At 45.5% G+C, this 21,997-nt stretch overlaps 1 protein-coding gene and 2 long non-coding RNA genes across 3 annotated transcripts in view; 2 read left to right on the forward strand and 1 right to left on the reverse strand.

The window, feature by feature from the left end:
- The window catches only part of PSMD1 (proteasome 26S subunit, non-ATPase 1), a 93,682-nt gene extending 90,338 nt beyond the window's left edge, over window positions 1–3,344 (forward strand). Inside the window, exons 24-25 of the mRNA XM_077869195.1 lie at window positions 1,329–1,484; window positions 3,133–3,344. Coding sequence (XP_077725321.1) covers window positions 1,329–1,475 — 147 coding nt within the window. The 3' untranslated portion in view covers window positions 1,476–1,484; window positions 3,133–3,344. The remainder of the gene's footprint in view (window positions 1–1,328; window positions 1,485–3,132) is intronic.
- A 209-nt stretch (window positions 3,345–3,553) lies between these two features.
- Window positions 3,554–14,082, reverse strand: LOC144296188 (uncharacterized). Its single transcript, XR_013363340.1, has 3 exons — window positions 13,925–14,082; window positions 13,328–13,478; window positions 3,554–3,887 (listed from the first exon to the last, which is right to left on the reverse strand). It is a non-coding gene; the product is annotated as an uncharacterized LOC144296188 (long non-coding RNA).
- On the forward strand, window positions 13,759–20,820 carry LOC144296190 (uncharacterized). The gene is made up of 3 exons (XR_013363342.1): window positions 13,759–16,291; window positions 17,552–17,702; window positions 20,538–20,820. It is a non-coding gene; the product is annotated as an uncharacterized LOC144296190 (long non-coding RNA).
- Window positions 20,821–21,997: the final 1,177 nt, after the last annotated feature.

A 21,997-nucleotide genomic window follows, 5' to 3' on the forward strand; every position in this document is an offset into this window, starting at 1 on the left:
AGATTAGGTTTACTGCAGAGCTATTTGTATATATATGAATCATTTGACTAATGTGCTTATGCTTCTTTTCCTTCCCAGTAATTTGCTTTGGTAGAAATAATGTTTTTCCAGATGTGCCCTGCCACTGTTGACTGATTTAATTACAAAGAGCAGCTTTCCATTTCCTTTGACACAGGCAAGCAAATAGAATAAGATTAGCACACAGAGATGGGTGAATAGTTTGGTGTGTGAATTCCTGCTAACATGTTTGGGAGAGGGCTTACAAAAATTGCTTCTACAGTCTAGTTCTTTTTTGGCTCTCATCTACTACCTCATCTTGTATCACAAGGATTTGTAGATTAAAGTAGAAAACATTGGGTATATCTGTGATATTTATATTGTTCACTCTGTCATTCTGAATTCACTGGAGAGAAATTGGCTTTTCATTTGTAGATTATCTTTTGTGTCCAAAATGATAGTTATCTCACAAGTAATAAAGTATCCATTAGAGTAGTGTGCTTCTCAAAAATTTTTTTTAAGATTTTATTTATTCATGAGAGACACACACAGAGAGAGGCAGAGACAACAGGCAGAGGGAGAAGTAGGCTCCATGCAGGGAGCCTGACGTGGGACTCAATCCCAGGTCTACAGGATCACGTCCTGGGCTGAAGGTGGTGCTAAACCACTGAGTTACCCAGGCTGCCCTGCTTCTCAAACTTTAATGTGCATACATATCACCTGTGGATCTTGTTAAAGTGCAGATTCTGTAGATCTAGGTCCTGCTATGTTTTCTGCATTTCTAACAAACTCCCAGGTTATAATGATGCTAGTGATCCAGGAACACGTGTTGAGTAGCAAGACATTAAAATGCCATATTTGGACAGTAAACATTCTCCCTACAGTCAGACCAAGGCAGTGCTGGACATACTATTCCCCATTTGGGATGCATCATCTAAATAGAACAGCACCACATGTTCCACCATCCAGAGCCACTGGGTTAAGTTTATAAATATTTCTTATAGATTACAATTTTCTTTATCTTTTGTAATGTATACTGGTGTTGCTTTCGTCATCTAGTCCTCAGACTAACCTGAAGGAGTGGAAGAGGAAGATCTTACTAGCCGCTTCTCACAGTTGAACAGTTGGTCATGGGTGTAGCGTCACACAGGAACACATGCCCAGGTTTCCTTGTCTTGTCTAGTGAGGTGTAGTTCTATTTCAGTTGTTTCCTTCCAAATCATTTAAGTAGTATTAAGGTATCATTTAATAAATATGTACTCTAGATTCTGGAGCAGTCTGAAAATATGAGGGGAATTTGTGCTTCTTCATTCCCTGCTCTGTATTTACAGCTTTCCATTGGAGGCATCATCATCCTGAAGGATACCAGTGAAGACATTGAAGAGCTGGTGGAACCTGTGGCAGCCCATGGCCCAAAAATCGAGGAAGAAGAACAAGAGCCAGAACCTCCAGAACCATTTGAGTATATCGATGATTAAGAACCAGAGGTATGTGTGGAATGAAATTGTATTATCAAGGGAAATCTGTCAATACATCATAAATGGCCTTGTGTTACTTTTTCCATTCTTTGTGCTTAAACCCTGTGTACCTAAATGGTATTAAAATTTCCCCTCTTTTTGACTTCTTCCTGCATATATAACCTTCAATTCCTTTTTCTTTTCTCCTTTGACTCTCTCTCTACCCTCTAGTGTTTGACCAGTGCTATTCAAAGTAGCTAAAAACTGTTCTCCTGAGTCCTTGAAGAGGTAGGGAGCTTGCTCCAAAATGTTAGTCTACTTTTTCAATGCTTCTTTCGTTGAAAAAACTGGCTTACTCCCTCACCGTAAAAAAAACTCAACTGAACTGACAGTTTGCTCATGATAGAGTTGATTTACACTTTGACATGAGCCCCTTATTATAGATCAGTTACCTTTATGGCCAGTACTAGTTTATGGATCACTGACTCATCTCTCTCTCCTTTCCCTTTGGTGGCAAAGGCTTTTGGCACTAAAAGCCTTAATAGCCATTTATTCACTGTAGCTATTGAACATGTAATGTGTGTAAGACACGGTGCTTAAAGGTACTTTGGAGTCAGTTAGACTATAAAGCTTTGTCCAGTTGAAAAAAATTTTTATGCCAGTGTTCTAACAGTGTTCAAGTAGGTCTTTCGATGCAAAAGATTGGAATAATCTAATGTCATAAAATTGTCGTTCTTATTTTCACCCATTTTTTGAATAGTCATCACATATTTGAAGATGCATATAAACTATATAAGCAAGGTTTTCTTATTCCACCCTTTTACAAATATAAACAAAAAAGAATTTACTCTTCTACTCTTTAAAGAAAATAAGAATAGTATCATTTATTACATTATGACAAAAGAAAAATACATTTAAATGCTGGGCTGAAAATCTAGCACCTTGAGTGTTACATACTGATTAGCAATTAATGAAAGCTTTTACAGAAATCTCAGATAAGTATTCAGGCAGAAACCTTGCCATTAGTAGGAAAATGTATTCAAGCCTCTGAAAGTGTTTGGACCTTTGAGAGAGGGAGATTTTTTTTTTTTTTTTTTTTTTTTTTTTTTTTTGAGAGAGGGAGATTTATACTAACTTTCTCTCTATGTAAAATTGCTTTTGAGAATTATCTTTAGGCCTTTGATGATTTCCTAAGCCTTACCCAACCAGTACATGGTGGTATCGATACATAAGCACTCAGTCTCTATGTGCAACTGAACAGACTCACATTGGCCCCCCAAACCTTTCACCATTCCTTACTGCAAACCCCCTGATTAAGTCTTTCAAGGCAACTAACTACAAGATGGCTTAGAAGTAGAAATTGGATTTCTTTTTTAAGTAAACTCTACATCCATCGGGGACTTCTATTCTCAACCCTGAGATTAAGAGTCACATGCTCTCCAACTGAGCCAGCCAGGCACCCCAGAAATTGGATTCTGATTAATTTTCAAAAGGATAAAATATTCAGTTTAGTAGGAGTGTAAAAACTATAATTTGTCTTAGCAAAGACTGGCATATTAGGACTGCATAGGCAGGGTTAGGAGCTAGTTTTAGATTTCAACAGCTAGTGATAGAAGAAAAAAAAAAATTTTTTTTAACAAAGAATGACCCTAGCTGTCCCCCCTATTTCCTTCCCAAGGATCTCATTGCTCATCTGAAGAAGATTGTCCAGGCCTGTACTGGAGATGCTTGTGAAGAAATCCATGCTGAGACCTGCTACTCACTGCATGTACCATTGCCTCTGCGCTGACCCGAAGAACCTTGTCTCCAAGTCTTTGGTGAAGAGAAGATATATGATTATTTAGTGTGCTCTTTCACAGAACTTGGTTTTCAAATAAATATATTAAAATCTCCAGATGGACAAGGACTTTTTCATTTGCTTTTCAGCCTTGATTTTAAATAAATGGACCTAATACCCTTTCTCCTTCACCATGAAATGCCTAAACCCAAGGAGCTAAATCCTTGATGGCTAGGATGAGTGGACATGATTTTTATATTAATGAAAAAAAAATAGTTTGTCAATTATTTGAAAAATAATGGGAAAAAATAAAAATCAACACTTTTTTTTTTTTTTTTTTTTTAATTCATGAGTGGCAGAGACATAGGCAGAGGGAGAATCAGGCTTCCTGCGGGGAGCCCAATGCAGGTCTCGATTCCAGGACCTCAGGATCATGACCTCAGCCCAAGGCAGATGCTCAACCACTGAGCCACCGAGGTACCCCTCCCTTGTTCTTCACTCCAAGAGTTCTCTGCAGTTTTTAAAATTGGACTGAGGGCACAGGGTGCCATCATTTACTGAAGAAGTCCCTGTAGTGCCCAAGGGAAATGTCTGTTTAGGCAGCTCGGAAGCATTATTTAGAAGTCAGCTTTGCCTATTATTTCCTGCTTTTGACCCTGTGGAGGACAAGAGATACAAAATTGTTTAGCTACAGCATTTGATAATGTGCCCTTTTTTTCTCTCTCTCCTTCTATCTCTTTTTGCCATGTGCTTCTTAATTTGAGTTATAACTTAAATATAATAATGCAGAGGCTTGAAGAGTATACAATTTGATGAGTTTTGACAAATACAATTTTGATTTCTGTATTATTAGGCCTTACTTAAATGTTGGGCTTTTGAAATAAGCAGACCAGGTCATTATTCTGACAACCACCCCATCTCTTGTTCTTGGCATATGAAAGTAGATCTCTCATGTACTAGGACATAGCAATAAGAGCTAAATTTGAGGAGTTTGGGGGGTTTTTTGTGTGTGTTTTGGTCTTCATGTAAAATAAAGGTAGGTTATTTCCAGCATTTATACATGAATGGTTCTTTGCTCTAGCCTTAATCCTTATACTTTTTAATTTAGGCTATAGCCTTCTGAGTCTGTGGGGGAAGAACTATTGTTAAAGGAAACCAGCGCCCAGATAGATTAGCCCTACTATAATCATCCACCACAACTTTTTTGCTAGGTTCAGGTCCAAAGGTTACTGATCCCAAAAGATGGTTCCATTCATTGGTTAATTTCATTGTATCCCCTCCTTTGCAAATTCCTGTTTCCTCAGTATCAGATGATTCTATAAAAGAGATTATCTCATTTCCTAGTTTCTCATTAGCTATGTCCTTCCTGTTCAAGCTCTTAACATTGCTTGCATTTCAGACAGTTATCTCTAACATTTCCCTTAATATATGAAATGTTGATAAAACAGAAGTCTCTCAATGATGTCACTGTCCAAAATTGAGCAGTTCAGGAGAGGTGGTACATTCACGGGCCTCTGGCCAAAGTGGTTAAATTCCTTCCAAACTAGCATATTGAACTTCAGGGAGCAGTCGGCCCTAGTTCCTGGTAAGCAGTGCAATTTAGGATTTGTAAATGGGTCTGAAATACTGAGGTTATAACTCTAAAAAAAATGTAAGCTATGAAGTAAAATGGCCACTTGGATCAGATTATGATGAGACCATAAATTGAAAAAATAGTTAATTTGAGCATTTCTCCATGCAGGGATTCTTGGGTTTTTGGCAGGTCCCACTCCCTCTGACTGCTTTGGAGCTTCAGCCTTCCTCAGAATTGGGTCTCTGGTCTTCTCAGTCAGCCCACTCTTCAAGCAGCCCTATCCATCCCACACCTTCATCCACTTGATCCACGCGACTCCCTGATCCACATCCTTTCATCTGAGCTCCTGGCAGGCAGGCACATCCAGCCACTCCCTGGGCATCCCCATTCGGGTGCCTCACAGGTGCTTGAAACAGTATATCCAACGTACATCCAGCCTCCTCTACTTGGAGCTAATGACAACCCCTCCGTCTGATAATTTACACCAGAAACTCACGCTTCACCCTTGACTGGATGTTTAGCCTCAAGTATCTCCAGTTCATCTACCCTCCCTTACCCGAACAGGACTGGTTCCTTCTGCTTCCCCAGTGCCCTGCGTTGCCCCCTGCTGTCCTCCTCACACTAATCATACACTGCCGAGTTGACTTATTTTCCCCCTCATTCGTACTGCTTACTTTTATAACCTTAGCACATACAGAATGATCATATATTCATTGACTGCCTGTGTTGGGAATGGTGAGAGCACTAACAACAATTGGGACAGAGTCCATGAGCACATCAGAGGTGATTAATTCATTGGAGTGATTGGTGATTATCTGTCTCAGAGCTGCTTTCTCTGGGGATCTATAATTGTCTCTTCTCATTCCTCTTCTGCAGTGACAAAGCATTTCTACTAAGGACCATTTTTCAATTGTTTTATTCTTGGAAAACCCAGGCTTTGGGTGTATAGGGAAGATCGTGTCTGAAATCTATCATTGCCATGAGACAAGAAGAAATGAGCCTGGGCTCATGCGCCAGGGCAAAGAAGCTTTTGTAGCTTTGTCCCAAACCACTCCCCAACCTCCTTATCTTTATCATAAATGAGACAACACTTCCACTGTCCACAGAAAATTCTTTAGAAGGTGCTTAGCATGATATTTTCTAAAGTTCAAATTCCTTTTCTATTCTCTCCTTTGTTACAATTAAAAGCCATAGGGGCCCTTCTGAGCCAAACTGCGTAACAGGAAGATCTTGGGCTCTGGCTTCAGGCTGGTTCGTATCCTGATCTTATCCCTTAGTGGTTTTCTTATCTGTACAGAAGAAATAACGTTCACCTCAAGGTTGTTACAGGGATTAAATGATAATGGCTAACTATTACATCCTTACTAGGCACCAGACACTTAAGAATCACAAGTATTGATGTACTCATTCCTCACCACCACCCTCGGAGATAGATGCTATTATCTATATTAAACATAGATCTTAAATGTAGATCTATATTAAAGAGCCTAGCACTTTTTTTTTTTAAAGATTTGATTTATTCATGAGAGAGAGAGAGAGAGAGAGAGGCAGAGATACAAGCAGAGGGAGAAGCAGGCTCCGTGCAGGGAGCCTGATGTGAGACTAGATCCTGGGACTCCAGGGTCACGCCCTGGGCCGAAGGCGGGCGCTAAACTGCTGAGCCACCCAGGGATCCCCTAGAGCCTATTTAAGTAGGCCTTAACTAAATTTTAGTTGAATTAGAACAGTATGGCCTAACCCTTTATTTCACACATGAGGACACTTGTAACAGTGACATGACCTGTTCAACATCAAGACCCATTTGTATAGTTATGTCTCCAGTTCACCTTTCCACTAAGCTAGTCTCCAGCCTATTAATTTTCTGGCCTTACCTTATTTGATCCAAAGGGGCAACAGACAGATGGCAAATAGCCTTTTTTTTTTTTTTTATGCCTATCCTATACTCAGATTCTGTTCCTAGTTTGTGTCCTCCACATTCTTAAGCTAATACACCTTTTCAGAAAGGTTGTTTTACTGGCTGGTGTACTTTTGTCAACAAAAGCAATATTTTCTTCTTTTAAGTTTTTATTTAAGTGCCAGTTAACATATAGTGTAATATTAGTTTTACGTATATAATATAGTGATTCAGCATTTCCATACAACACCCAGTTATCAACACAAGATCATTTTTAACTCCGATCACCTCTTTCCCCCCCATTTCCCCACCCAATTCCCCCCTGGTAACCATCAGATTGTTCTCTATAACTAAGAGCCGGTTTCTTGGTTTGTCTTTCTTTTTTCTCCCTTTGTTCATTTGTTTTGTTTCTTAAAATCCACATATAAGTGAGATCATATAGTATTTGTCTTTCTCTGACTTATCTCACTTAGCATAATACTGTAGCTCCATCCATGTCAGTGCAAATAGCAAGATTTTGTTTTTTTATGGCTAAGTAATATTCTATTGTGTGTATACACCACATCTACTTTATGCATTCATCAGTTGATGGACACTTGGGCTTCCATAATTTGACTGTCGTAGATAGTGCTACAATGTATGAACATCAAGGTGCTGGTATCCCTTTGAATTCATGTTTTCATTTCTCTGGTTATATACCTAGCAGTGCAATTTCTGGGCCATAGGATACTTCTGTTTTTAACTTTTTGAGGAAACTCCATACTGTTTTCCAGAGTGGCTGCACCAGTTTGCAGTCCCACAAACAGTGCTAGAGGGTTCTTCTTTCTCCACATCCTCACCAACATTTGTTGTTTCCTGTGTTATTAATTTTAGCTATTCTGATAAGTGGGAGGTGATAATTCATTGTAGTTTTTATTTCTTTTTCCCTGATGATGAGTGATGTTAAGCATCTTTTCATGTGTCTGTTGGCCATTTGGATGTCTTCCAAAAGCAGTATTTTCTAATACCCAGAGACTCTACAACACAGCCCACTATTGATAGACATTTCCCATCCATTTGCTTGGATCTAGGCAGCAGCTTTGGTGCATGCATTCAGTGTTTTCCAAATCAGTAGGCTATGTATTTATAATAAAATTGCATCCAGGAGATAATTACCTTCAAAGATCTCAGGCATTAATATAGAGCTGGGACTTGGCCAAAAGTTGAACAAAGATAGTTTCCCACCAAGTCACATTCCCATGACCTGGAGTGAGCAGCCTCTGACTCTTGTGCCATTCTCTCGGAAGCCCTGATTCATGTTCTAAAGATTTAAGAGGTTTACAAGCATCAAAAGCTTTCTGCTTATGTTGAGTATAAATCAGCCTGTCTGAAATAAGGGCTGCTGATGCATCCCTAAGCAAAGTCCTTCCTTCGTTCTTGGATTAGAAGATTGTGGGGTGGGAGGAGAGGTTATTCACTTACACCTCACTGCCAGTCCCAGTAATCAGTCTCTCTTCCAGTCAGCTCTCGGGCATGTACACCACAGGGTTAGCAAGGCGATTTGTTTTTCAGTGGTTTGTAGGATGTTTGTTTCCCAGCCAGTCTATAAATAAGCCCCTTAAGGGCAAGCCTCAAAGTATCTCCCAAAGTCCCTGTTACAGTGTTTGATAAATAAAGCGTATTTGTTTCTGATTGAATAATTCTTTCATTATAGGGCGCCTGGGTGGCTCAGTGGTTGAGCATCTGCCTTTGGCTCAGGTCGTGATCCTGGGGTCCTGGATCGACTTCTGCATTGGGTTCCCTACAGGGAGCCTGCTTCTCCCTCCGCCCATGTCTCTGTGTCTCTCATGAATAAATAAAATCTTTAAAAATAATAATTCTTCAATTATAATTGCTTTAGCTTGGGGAGTCTGGTGATTCTAATTTTTCTCCATGGCACTTACACGATTAGCATGTAAACTTGATGAGGACAAGGGGCTTATTTTTTCTGATTGCTGTATTCTTGCTGCCGAGAGCAGTTCCTAGTTCATTGAAGGCACTCCGTAAGTATTGGATGATTGGATAGACGGACAGATGGTGGCAAACCTGTATTTTTCTCCTATGGGCTAGGCACTATATTTAGCACTTTATTCACCTTGCCATTTTTTAATCCTCACTGCTATATTGTGAGGTAAATATATTACTATCCCCAGGGAATGGGGCCTAGAGAGGATAAGGATACATCATACGTTATGAGATGGAACTCAAACCCAGATCTGGGTGACAACAGAGTTTGTCTTTTCTTTTGCTTTTGCTTTTGCTTATATTTTCATCACTATGGCAATGATTCAGTAGATCTGGAGTCCAACTAAGAATCCAGCAAGTTTAGCTCAGACTCAGATGACTGTGATACAGGTGGATATGGGACCACATTGAGAAACATTGTCCTGTACAAAGCTGCCCCCCAAGGGGAAGACCAGCATCCCCTTGCCATTTCAAAGGAGTTTGGATACGGGGATAGTATGGACCCCTCCCAGCAGCATAGCCATCAGCAAAAGCCATCCTGAGGAGATGGAAGTCTCCAAGGGTAATGCAGGACCTTGTTATTGATAGAGTGTGAATATACCTAGAGACAGAATGTACTCCCCAAAGGAAAAGTCCTCAGAAACCAAACCAATGGACCAAGTGGCAGAAAGCAGTAATGCTTTCCTGCAATGGTCCCTTGGATGGGTCTCTCTTTGTAGTACAAGTGCTATATAGTACCAGGCCCACTGGCTTCCTATCTCCAGCTCTCCTACACGCACTATTGCAATTGCTATTCACCATCAAAAACGACTCGGGATTTGTCTAACTGGTAGTAGTCCATTTTTATGAGACCCTTCTTGCTCTCTTTCCTAGAAACTTTTGAGATGAGCATATTGAGGAGCCAAGAGGCCACTTACCCTGGGAAATACCCCACTGTGGCCCCGAGCCTGAGACAGTGGCTTGTGGTGACATCGCATGACCTGACAGTACCTGAACAGACAGTGCCTATGAGTAGATGCCATCCAGGCGATCCTGACCCTGGATTCTCCAGGCTGCAGGCCGGACCCACAGTGGCCTGAACACAGGTACCCCAGCCTCTCCTCTCTCGAGTGCTCTCAGGGGCCCTGTGATCATTCAGTGATCTAGCACCTCAACCAGTGGCCAGGGGGAAAGCAAGAGGATCATGCTCCAGGGTCAGGGGAGGCCGGCAGCACCAGATTTCCCATCACATGCTAGACCCAGCCTAGCAGAGGCCCAGGACAAAATAATTCCATTTTTCTTAAAATAATTCGATCAACATGTAGTTGAAGCAGTCTCACGGGAAAAATTAGTAAGTTGTTAAACTTCCTTCCATTTATTTTGTGGCTTAGAAATGTTTTTTTATTTTTAATGAGGGCAAGGAAAGTGGTGGGTGAAAGCACCACAACCTTTTTAGTGCTTGGAGTCTGTAAAGGTCTAATCCAGGCCCAAATGGGAGCATGTACTTTGTGCTTGGTCCCTTCATATTCTCAAGCCTCTGCTTCAAAATTGTCATGCTCTAGTGGTGGAGCTGATACTAATAAGGAATACAGAAAAGCACTGCATTTGAGAGGAGGCCAGTGTGACCAAACCAAACTGTGGAAATTAAATCTGTAAATGACCAGATTTAGCTCATACTTCTACACCACATGAGAGAAGATCGGAGAAGCCCATCCACTCATTTATCACCCATCCTCTAGAGAACTTCTATAAACTTTGCAGCCCAGCCACCACTTGCATTCCTTCTGGTAACTGGTGCCTTTGTCTTCATTTCTCCTTGAGGCTAGGGCTCAGCCCAGACATCAGGCAGCACCCTCCACCCATGGCCATGGTGACTGGGTCAGGGAAAAAGCCATGACTCACATCAGGCCAATCCCAGCCAATAAGACCCAGTTCTGGGACATTTGCTCCAGCTACTGGGAACTGCTCTCCCTTCCACTCCTCATGTGGCCTGAAGATGATGTCAACCCAGAGAAAGCCAAGCTAAGAGGCAGCTCCAGATTTTGAAGTTCCATGAGCAACAAGTTTTCTTCTTGTGTGTAAGCAAAAAGCAAGCCACTTGGAGTTGAATTTGGGGCATATGACACCAAAAGAGTACTTCAAGAGGAGATATGTTCTTGTCACAGCAGGTTTTAGCTCCTGGGACTGGACTTGGTCAATTCACATTCATATGCTGTCTACTTCCATGGCCTAGAGCCATGGTTTTCAGAGTAGGGGCACAATTGCCCCAAGGAAGGAGGCATTTCACACATTGGTGGGGGCATCTGGCATTTCCATAATGGTTGGGGAACCCAAGAGGCATTCCTGGTGGGACCATGCCACACTGGATGTCCTGCAGTGTGTGTCTGGGATAAGACTGGTCTTGGTCCAGTTCAGAACTTGACCAAAAACTGCTCATCATTTTGAAAACTCACATCAAAGATGGCCTCACCACCACCAGCAATACTAAGTTGCTAGCGTGGCACACCTGGGCCAGTCACAGTGGCTGCCTTAAGGCCACACCCATCCAACTTTTAATGTCTCCCGGTGTAGCCAACCCAAGTGCTTACATATGGAAATAGATTTATTTTTTTTATAAATTCCTTCCCTTTGATCTCTTCTTTTTATTACAGTTAGGGCATTATAACGATTATTTTAAAATCATGTGGGTAAGTAGGTTATATTATCTGGAAATTTCATTTTAGGATAGAAAAGAAAGTATTAAAAAAAAAAGGAGGGGGGGAAGGATCCCTGGGTGGTGCAGTGGTTTGGCGCCTGCCTTTGGCCCAGGGCGCGATCCTGGAGACCCGGGATCGAATCACACATCGGGCTTCCGGTGCATGGAGCCTGCTTCTCCCTCTGCCTGTGTCTCTGCCTCTCTCTCTCTCTCTCTCTATCTGTGACTATTGTAGAGAAATAAAAATTTAAAAAATTAAAAAAAAAAAGAAAGAAGGTATTACAAAACATGTGATTAAAGAGGGAGTCTGGGAAGATGAAGACTCATCACCCAGGGCAGCTGGGCACCCTCAGCAGGGAGCCCCTCTGAGGCCTCCCTGTCTGTTACTCCCAGCAGCCTGGCCTCCGCCGCTGGCTGCATTGGCTGCAGCCTCTACCCTATAAGGACATGTGAGGGCTGAGCAGGCAGAGAAAATGAATGGGCCCTTCTGGCTGGCGCCTGCAGCTCTCACAGCTTCCCAGAAGGAGGAAGTGGGGGCTATGGAGGTTGAGGGGCCATGCAGCCTCCCAAGAGAAGGCCCCTCCCAGAGCTTGGGCTCCACTGTGCCCCTGGCTCTGGGAGCCTCTAATTAGAGGATCCAGAGCAAACCAGACTTCAAGTGCAAGTAAAGAACATTGCGTGTCTACAGCCCCTGTTACTTACCTCCAGACAGATGCACACACATTTCCAGGACACAGATGGTTCTAGGAAATATGAGTTAGGACAAACCAGAGCCCTAAGGGCTCTTGGGGCCAAGATGGTGGAATGGGGTGGGGGGTTGGGGCAAGGAGGGAAGTCTATCCCTGTCTTGGCTCCTTCCCAAGACCTGTGTTTTGGGTTTGGTGCCATGGTGGACATGCAAAATTCCTGCTTAGGAAGTTGTGTGGCCGCAGCTGGCCTGGCCTCAGACCTGGCCTTCCAAAGACCTGAACAGCTTAGACTGGAGGGGTTTTGGGGACCAGACAAAGGCACACTGCAGAGGAGGGCTGCCATAGTGCACCATCATCCAGGAGTACCCCTGGATTCAGTGGTGGGTTACCCAGCACCCCTACCTTCCCAGAGGGAGGCCACTCCCCAGGCCCCAGCATTCTATCGGGGCACTTCTGGGCTAGCTCCAGGGAGAAGGCTGAGAAGGAGCTACCCCTGCCCCCTTTTTCTCCAGCTGTTCTCAGAACCAAAAATGCTTATTTCCCAGCCTTTTGGTAGTTCCTCCAAGGAGGGATCTTCATGGGCAGGCTAAAGGGGAAATAGAGGCACAGGACAGGGTGGTGATTCATCACAGGTCATCCTGCACCTCCTTACCCAGTCCGACCATGTGTGGAAGCCCAGGTCCAGATCATGTCAAAGTGAGCCTCACTTCCAGAAGTCAGTTGGGCCCTGCTCACTCTCCAACCCCTGCTAAGCACCTCTGAAGATGCTGCTCTTGCAGCCACCAGAGAACTAGGGATCTAGGAGTCTTTGCTGGACCACCTCTGGATATGCCTTGACCTTGGTCAAGACTGACAGGACAGGCAAGGTCAGACTTCCAATTCCATCCTTACAGCTCAGATGCAGAGCTGCCCCCGGACAACGCTCTAGCACCTGCTGTAGGTAGAGTGCAGTGGACAGGCTGTGTGGGCCCACTCACCTCTAGGTGAGCTGGTCTGTGTGACTGGACAGGCAGGGCACACACTGCTGCCCACTGGGCTCCCTGAGAGCCTGGGATGAGGACAGAGACCTTGAACCTATGTCTCCCCCAGGGTCATGCATGGAGAAGGTCAAAGAACATTGTGGGGCCATGTGGACTGGAGTGGGCAGCAGAGACAGAGCTAAGAGACCCCAGAGCCCCACCATCTCCAGGGCAGCCAGGTCCCTGAGCAGCGCCAACCTCCTGGTGCTGGATGCTCCCAGCTCCCAGGACAACCCCTCCCCAGATGCCACCCCTGGCACTCACCCCCTGGATGCTTGACTCCTTTGCTAGTCCTCTCACACCAGAGCGCTCAGCACAGGAAGTGCTGCTCAGCACATATGTCATCCAGGCAAGTGTCAGCGCTCCTCCTCCTCAGGCTCCAGCAACCAGGCTCTCTCAGTTTTTCACCTTGTCCCTGATTGTAAGAACTCAGCGTCCCTTCAAGTGCCCCACCCATGGATCCCCCCTCAGAGAGATGTGTAGATGGCACAAGGGGTTCTGAGGGGCTCCCTCAGAATTAGAGGGAATTAAATTTGAATTAGCATGAATTAGATTTGACCACAGATCTCTGAATGATCAAAGTGACAGTGGCTTCAATAAGGAGAAGCCCCTTTCCCTCAGTTCACCATGTCTGTAGCTAGTTAGTGCAGGGCCGGCCTGGGACACCGCGGCATCAGGGCCCCGTGCTCCTTCTATCTTGTTGCGCCCTGTATTGGGCTGAAGGGTGTCCCCACAACATTCACGCCCACCCAGAACCTCAGAATGTAACCTTATTTGGAAATAAGATCCTTGCAGATGTAACTAGTTAAGACAAGATCAAAGTGGAGTATTGGGAGGCCTCAAACCCAGCGGTGTCCTTACAAGAGGAGGAGAGGGCACACAGAGACACAGCCACAGAGGGAAGACCATGTGATGACGGAGGCAGAGGTGGAGTGAGGGAAGCTTCTACAAGCTGAGGTGTACCAGGGATGGCCGGCAACCACCAGAAGCTAGGAGGACGGTTCCAGAAGGAACCAGACTTCTGGCTTCCGGAACTTCCTGAGAGAATGCGCTTCTGAGAGAGAGAGAATACGTTTCTGTTGTGTTAAGCTGTCCAGTGCGTGATAACGTGTTATGGTGGCTCCACCAAACTAATACGGCTTCGATGGCTGGACTCCTTTCCCAAGGTCACCTCCGGGTCTCACGTGGTGCCTGCGCTTCAGACGATCCATCTGCATTCCAGCCACAAAGAAGGAGGAAGGAAGAAGAAAACAAAGACACAACTTTCCCCTGACTGACACATCCCAGATGTCGGGCCATCGTTTCTGCCCTCATCCCCTTGGGCTGTAGATGAAGTACCGAGGAGCATGCGGCCAGCTAAGAATGCTTTTATTGCTGTGGGAAAAGACGAGAAGGGTAATCGGGCACAATACTGCTCATTTCAGGACACACAATCTGCCTCCCTTTGCCTCCATTACATGTTTCTGGCCCCCAGATGCCCCATTGATGAAGCCAGACCACCGTCCTTTCCCGGAGCAGCACCCTGCCCTGCTGGCTCCCTTCCTTCCCGGCTCCAAATACGCTTCTCTGCCAGGTCACTTCAGGTCAGCCGCAGCTCCCCCTTGAACTGCACAGCCCACACCCACTTCGGTACTCAGACGCAAAGGCCCTGGGGCCAGCCCCCAGATTCCTGGGAAGGTGCACACTGAGACCGGGGGCTCCTGTCTGCTCCTCACCCCACCAGTGTGCTGAAGGACTTATCCAAGTATTTCTTCCAAACCAGTCCAGTGCTCAGCCTACTAGAAAACCTACAGAAAGAAATTTCCTTCGTCTCCATACAAACGGGACTGTGTCAAATTTCCAGCCTGGCTGTGGTTCGTTGGATGTCACCACACATGGCCCAGGTGGAAAACCTCCAAATTCAGAACATCTACCCCTCCAGGCCACTAGCCAATAGGCCTGGTGTCCAGAGGGGTTGGATTGAAGGGTCCCTTGGCAGCAGGAGGTCCCCCTCTCACTCTCCATGTGTTTTTCATGTGGTTTCGTTGACTCCCGAGCCCCTACTCAGCAGTCCTGGAGAGCTCTGGCTCCAAGACTCTGGGACTCTGCCGTTAAAAGCCCCTCTCGGAGCTGGGGCCTGCTGTATTCTGTAGGTTGCCAAGTGTCACCTGCAAAGTGGAGAGCACAATCTTGACGTGTTAGTCTCTGCTGCTGGGATACGGAGGGGAGGGGAGCAGCTCCAGAGAGCAGCTGTCCAGGCCCCTACTGTGTGCACCCAGTGTCCTGGCCTCAGCTTCCTGGAACTACCACTGCCAGCTCTGCCCTGACTCCTTGTTTGGGCCATATTTGCCTGAGCCCAGGGGATGGACAAGGTTCATGTCACTTTTCCTGGACAGCTTTTCAGCCCCTAGGCGCTGCAAATACTCAGGGGGAGGGGTGACTTAACTCTATTTACCAGAAACTTCTGAGCCCAGACAAGATATGTACACACTGCACCATACTCCACATCTCTGCCTGCTTTGACACCTCCCCCCAGGATCTTGGCAGGATCCTGGGACCTGGCCCAGGGAGTCAGAGACCCAGGCCATTCCCCTGACATGCTGAACCAGGGAAGAGGGGGGTCACAGAGCCAGAAGCTGGGGCACGTATCTGTGCCCCTCCACCTCTCCTCCTTGCTGGAGAGTTCTCTCTCATGGGCAGGCCCGGAGGCCTGGGATTGAGCCCTCACTCACTGCCCAGCGAGCCTGTGTGAGCCCAGACTCTTCGATGCTAGCAAAGCGACCAGCGTGCACATGCTCAGCAAAGAAGGGGCCTTTACTCTATACTCGCAGAGGTATTTTAGAAAGCCCAGGGCAGCGTGTAGCCACCCTGGGAGGACTGGAATCAGACCCTCAGGGGGCACCCTGCCCTGGGGCTTAGCTCTCTGCAGGCCACCCATTCCAGGCCTGGCCACTGAGGGAACTGACTTCCAGTCGCTCCCTCTCAGAGCCACAGGCAGAGCCCAGAGGAAAAGAGCCCCAAGTGCGGAGCTGAAGGGTTTCATCGCTGGAGTCCTGCAGCTCTGGGCGAAGCCAGCTCCTCCTCTGCCTTAACCTGTGATGTGAGCCAACGAAGTCCCTTTGCCTTAAACTGTTTAATATTTCACTTATTTATTTATTTTTGAGTAAGCGCTCCACCCTACGTGGGGCTCAAACTCAGGACCCAGAGAGGCGCACGCTCCACCGACCCCGCCGGCCCGGCGCCCCTTAGGTAAGCTATTTTGAGAGAGGTTCCCGGCACCGGATTTGAAGGCGGGCCCCGTCTGACTTGGGAGGGAGGGAGGGAGCCGAGGCAGGAGGGAGAAGGCGTTTCAAGGGCACCCGGGCAGCTCGCAGCGAGGCCGGCCTGGCGCGGTGCAGAGGCAGTTCCAGCTTTGCCCCACTCCTTCCCGGGCTGCGCGGGCGGGGGTGCGCCTCCCCCCCCCCCCCCCCCCCCCGAGCGCGGGCAATTTCTGGGAACCTCCGCGGCGCTGGCACCGCCGGACTCCGGGGGCCTGGAAGTGACCGCCCGCGGGCGGGGAGGCGGCGGCCCGGCGGGAGCCAGCTTTCCGCCCCGCCCGGCGCAGGTCGGGGGGTGGAGGGGACCGCTGCACCCCGCATGCCCCCCCTCGCACCCCCGGGCGCTCTTCGCTCCGCCCCGCCCCCTGCGCCCCCTGCTGGCCACCCAGGGGCGCCCCCCGCCCCAGTTCCGCAGGGCAGGACCTCGCGCCGCCCCCCACCCGCAGATCATTCAGCGGGGGGGGTGGGGGTGGGGCTCTGAGAATGTGCATTTCTTTTTTTTTTTTTATTTACTTATTCATGAGATATACAGAGAGAGAGAGAGAGAGAGAGAGAGAGAGGGGCAGAGACACAGGCAGAGGGAGAAGCAGGCTCCATGCAGGGAGCCTGACATGGGACTCTATCCTGGGACTCCAGGATCATGCCCTGGGCCAAAGGCAGGCGCTAAACCACTGAGCCGCCCAGGGATCCCCTCAATGTGCATTTTTAAGCTTGCTTAGAAGCTGGTGATATTCCTCACTAAAAACCTTAAGTGTCTGTATCTCTGTATCTATGAACATGACCAGTGGAGAGTCCCACCAGTCTCTTGCAGAAGTATACTTGGTTTGGAAAGATCTCAGTTCCATGAAGCACCTGGCTGGCTCAGTTGGTAGAGTACATGAATTTTGATCTTGGGGTTGTGAATTCAAGCCTCATGTTGGGTACAGAACCTAACTAAAAAAAAAAAAAAAAAAGATTTTTAGTTCCAAATTTGCTCTTCTGGAAGTCCATTTTAAGGCCTGGATCTTTTTGGCAACTTCATCCAGGCCACAGAACAATTGGGGGCTGTGATGTGACTCACATCTCTCACAAACAAGAAGGATGGCACTTGAGGCCAAGATGGACTCTGAGACTCTGGCCTCCCCCATTTTCAGGCCTCCCCTGCTTTCCTGCTCAATGATAGCTCCCCTGGGGGATGTGTCTTCCCACCCAGGTATGCTCTCTTTTCATGAAATCAAGCAGCCCCTGGGAGACCAAAATCCAGTGCTTTCACCTCTGCATGGACTCTGAATTGGGAAAACAGATGGATCTGAATCCCTCACACAACATGAGATTTGGACAGTGACCAGAACCCAACTTTCCTGGTAGGACTTTTTTTTTTTGTCTAGGCAGCGTCTTGCAGCAGTCCTTCTTTTGATTTGTGCCTAGTATTCCAGTATGTTCCTCCTCCTACCTGCTGATTAGATCCAGGCCCTGTGCTTCCTCAGAGACATGCTCTTGGTCTGAACTCCTGTAGGAGCTCTAGCGATAAGCTCAGTCTAGCTGGCTGCCAGTTTTGTCTGAGTGGGTCGGCCTTAAGGGCTTTACCCTCTCATCCAACTCATTCTTCTGCGGGATTTTTACAGTGTTCTTTCTGTGTGGTCTCAGCTCTTCGTCCTTCAGTAGAGATAGTGGCCAGACAGTTGCCTGCTACGGCGGCAAGGATGACTTCATTTGAGAGCTGTTTCCCTTTTGGATCTGTTTCCCCAGGCAAGGGCAACAAAAGCAAGAATAAACAGATGGGACTGTGTAAAAATAAAAAGCTTCTGCACAGCAAAGGAAACCATTAACAAGACAAAATGGCAACCTATGGAATGGGAGAAGATACTTACAAACTTGACAAGGGGTGGATATCCAAAATATATAAAGAACTTTTACAAATCAATAACAAAAGGGCAAACAACCCTATTAAAAAATAGGCTGAGAGGTCCGTGGGTGACTCAGTCGGTTAAGTATATGACTCTTTTTATTTATTTATTTATTTATTTATGATAGTCACAGAGAGAGAGAGGCACAGAGACACAGGCAGAGGGAGAAGCAGGCTCCATGCACCGGGAGCCCAATGTGGGATTTGATCCCGGGTCTTCGGGATCGCGCCCTGGGCCAAAGGCAGGCGCCAAACTGCTGCGCCACCCAGGGATCCCAGTATATGACTCTTGATTTCGGCTCAGGTCATGATCTCAGAGTGGTGAGATCAGGCCCATGTCAGGCTCCACTCTCAGCAGAATCTGCTTGAGGTTCTCTCTCTCTGTCTCCCTCTGCCTCCACCTCCCGCCCCCACTCATGCTCTCTCTCTCTTTCAAATAAATAAATTTAAAAAATATTTTTAAAAAATGGGCAGAGGACCTGAATAGGATTTTTCCAAAGAAGACATACAGATGGTTAATAGGCACAGGAAAAGAAGTTCAACATCACTCATCATCAGGGAAATGCAAATCAAAGTTATGATGAGATGAGATACTGCCTCATATGTCAAAATGGTTATTATAAAAAAAAAAAAAAACAAGAAATATCAAGTATTGGCAGGGAGAAAAGGAAACCCAGGTGCATCATTGGTGGGAATGTAAAAGTTAGTGCAGCCACTGTGGAAAACTGTATGTTGGAGGTTCCCTCCAAAATTGAAAAAAGAACTGTCATATGACCCAGCAAGTCTACTTCTGCATATTTATCTGAAGAAAATGCAAACACTAATTTAAAGAGACATATGTACCCCTATGTTTATTGCAGCATTTTTTATAGAAGCAACCTAAGTTTTCATTGACAGATGAAAGGATAAGGAAGTGATAAGGAAGTGACCATATATATATATATATATATATATATATATATATATATATATATCAGCCAATGGAATATTACTCAGCCATAAAAGAATGAAATCTTGCCATTTGTGACAACACTGATGGACCTGGAGGGTATTATGCAAAATAAATAACTCAGAGAAAGACAAATATTCATGATTTATGATTTCACTCATATGTGGAGTCTAAAAAACAAAATAAATGAAGAAACAAAACAAAACAGAAACAGACTCATAGATACAGAGAACAAACTGGTGGTGGCCAGAGGGGAGGCAGGTGGGGAGATGGGCCAAACAGGTGAAGCATTAAGAGGTACAAAATTCCAGTTATGAAGTAAGTAAGAGGGATATAATGTATAGCATGAAGAATATAGTCAATAATATTGTAGTAACTTTGGGGCTGCTGGCTGGCTCAGTCAGTAGGGCATGTGACTCTTGATCTCAGGGTCATGAGTTTGAACCCCACATTGGGTATAGAGATTACTTAAAATTATTTATTTAGTTTTATTTTTAGATTTTATTTATTTGCTCATGAGAGACACAGAGAGAAAGGCAAGAGACACAGGCAGAGGGAGAAGCAGGCTCCCTAAGGGGACCCTGATGTGGGACTCAATCTTACTTAAAATTTTAAAAAAAGTATAATGTAATAACTTTGTATGAGTAACTAGACTTACTGTGGTGAGCATTTTGTAATGCATAAAAATATCAAATCACTATCTTGCATATCAATTATAAATCAATAAAAAATAAAATGTTTGAAACTGAAAAAAAAAAAAAAGAGAGAGAGAGAACTACATAGCATGCCACAGAGATGCATGGCCTCCCACCATCAAGGTGCTCAAGGACTGAGGCCCAGAGAGGGCTGTTGACTTCATAAGATTCAGATTTGTCCCTTGAACCTGGAACTCAGCCAGTCCCTTTTATTTCCAGGGAAAGCCTGGTTAGATCCTCTGAAGTATTGTGCATATTCCAAAAATTGAATTTGAGGTTGAGTTTTCCCCAGCAGCAAGATTTTCATAATCCTAAAATCTGAGTGATGGGTTTATGGAGATTTGTGTTTGAAATTTTCATGCTTAAACGTTTTAGAAAGTCATTTTGGGTCCATCTTGTCTCTGGGAAAACTGGACTTGCCAAGCAAAAACCAATGGGGTGCTTTGGTAAGCCTAAGAGATGGGAAGGCGAGGCAGTTGGTTCAGTGTGCTGCTCTGAACTTACGAATCTACTGAGCAGAGTCAGCTAGGTAGGGCCAAGATGAAGCTTCAGATAGAAGCAGTTTGCGTTTGTGACAAAAGTAATCTTTGTACCTATCATGACATATCAAATGGGTTAAATATACTGAATCTGATATATTTTTTTCCAGTTTAATGCTTGTATCCCACAAATGTTCAAGGATTTGAAGGAATTTTTACACTATAACTAAAGAATGATGGCAGTTTATTTACTAACTTTATCAAGAAATATCTACTTGTCCCAGCATCAGCCACAATCACAAAGATGTTACATGTCAGAAACCAACCTAAGTGTTTGACAACTTAAAGTACTGGTAAGAAGCTACCTCTGGATTCTAAAATTAATGTAACATTTTAAATTAATAATAAACTCCATTTTTAAAAAAGGTTTTGTTTATTTATTCATGAGACACACACAGAGAGGCAGAGACACAGGCAGAGAGAGAAGCAGACTCCATGCAGGGAGCCCGATGTGGGACTCGATCCCAGGACTCCAGGATCATGCCCTGTGCTGAAGGCAGGCACTCAACCGCTGAGCCACCCGGGCTGCCCTAAACTCCATTGTTGAAGCTACTTTTAGTTGATATGACATATATAGAAATTATGTCTACAATAATTCTCTGGGGTGCAAGTGACAGAAACCCAACGTGAATCAACTTAGATAAAAAAGATGGTTGATTGGAGGGAGGTATGGTTTACACAAAGGACAGAGCTGCTGCAGAAATGAGAGCAGCTCCATGGAACTCAGAATCTGGGCCCAAGGATTTGATACCCCTAACAGGCTCTCTTTGCATCTCTCTGAGTGACAGCTTCATTTTCTTAGGTTTTTTTTTTTTTTTAAAGATTTTATTTATTTATTCATGATAGTCACACAGAGAGAGACAGAGAGGCAGAGACACAGGCAGAGGGAGAAGCAGGCTCCATGCAAGGAGCCCGACGTGGGATTCGATCCCGGGTCTCCAGGATCGCGCCCCGGGCCAAAGGCAGGCGCCAAACCGCTGCGCCACCCAGGGATCCCCTCTTAGGCTTTTTTTAGTTGATAAAGGACATGGTTACAAGGCTGCCCTGGAGTTTCATTTTACAATAATCTGAACATACTTCAACAGAACAATCCCAAGGTAAGACTCACTGGCTCAGCCTGAATCACATGCCCTGGGCCAATCACATGATCCTGGGCCAATCACTGTGGTGAGAGAGATAGGGTAAGATTAGTCCATTCTGGGCTGGGTGCCTAGCCCTATGGTCAGGTTTATCACCAGGAGAGAGGTGATGGGCAAAGATAATCACCAGCACAATGACCATAATCCTGGCAGTCAGGCAAATGCCCTCAGAAGGCAGAGCAGGAATGGTTTTGTTTTGTTTTGTTTTTTTAGAGAGACAGAACAACTGAGAGGGGCAGAGGAAGGGGGAAGAGGGAGAGAGAATCTCAAGCACTGTGCTGAGCTTGGAGCCCAATGTGGGACTCAATCTCACCACCTTGAGATCATGCATGACCTAAGCTGAAACCAAGAGTCTGATGCTTAAACGAATGAGCCACCCAGGTGCCCCAGTTGTAGTTTTTATCATAGCTAAGAGCCCAGGGCCCAAAGGC

The sequence above is a fragment of the Canis aureus genome, chromosome 24 (genome assembly GCF_053574225.1).
Source record: "Canis aureus isolate CA01 chromosome 24, VMU_Caureus_v.1.0, whole genome shotgun sequence".
Classification (NCBI taxonomy): Eukaryota; Metazoa; Chordata; class Mammalia; order Carnivora; family Canidae; genus Canis; species Canis aureus.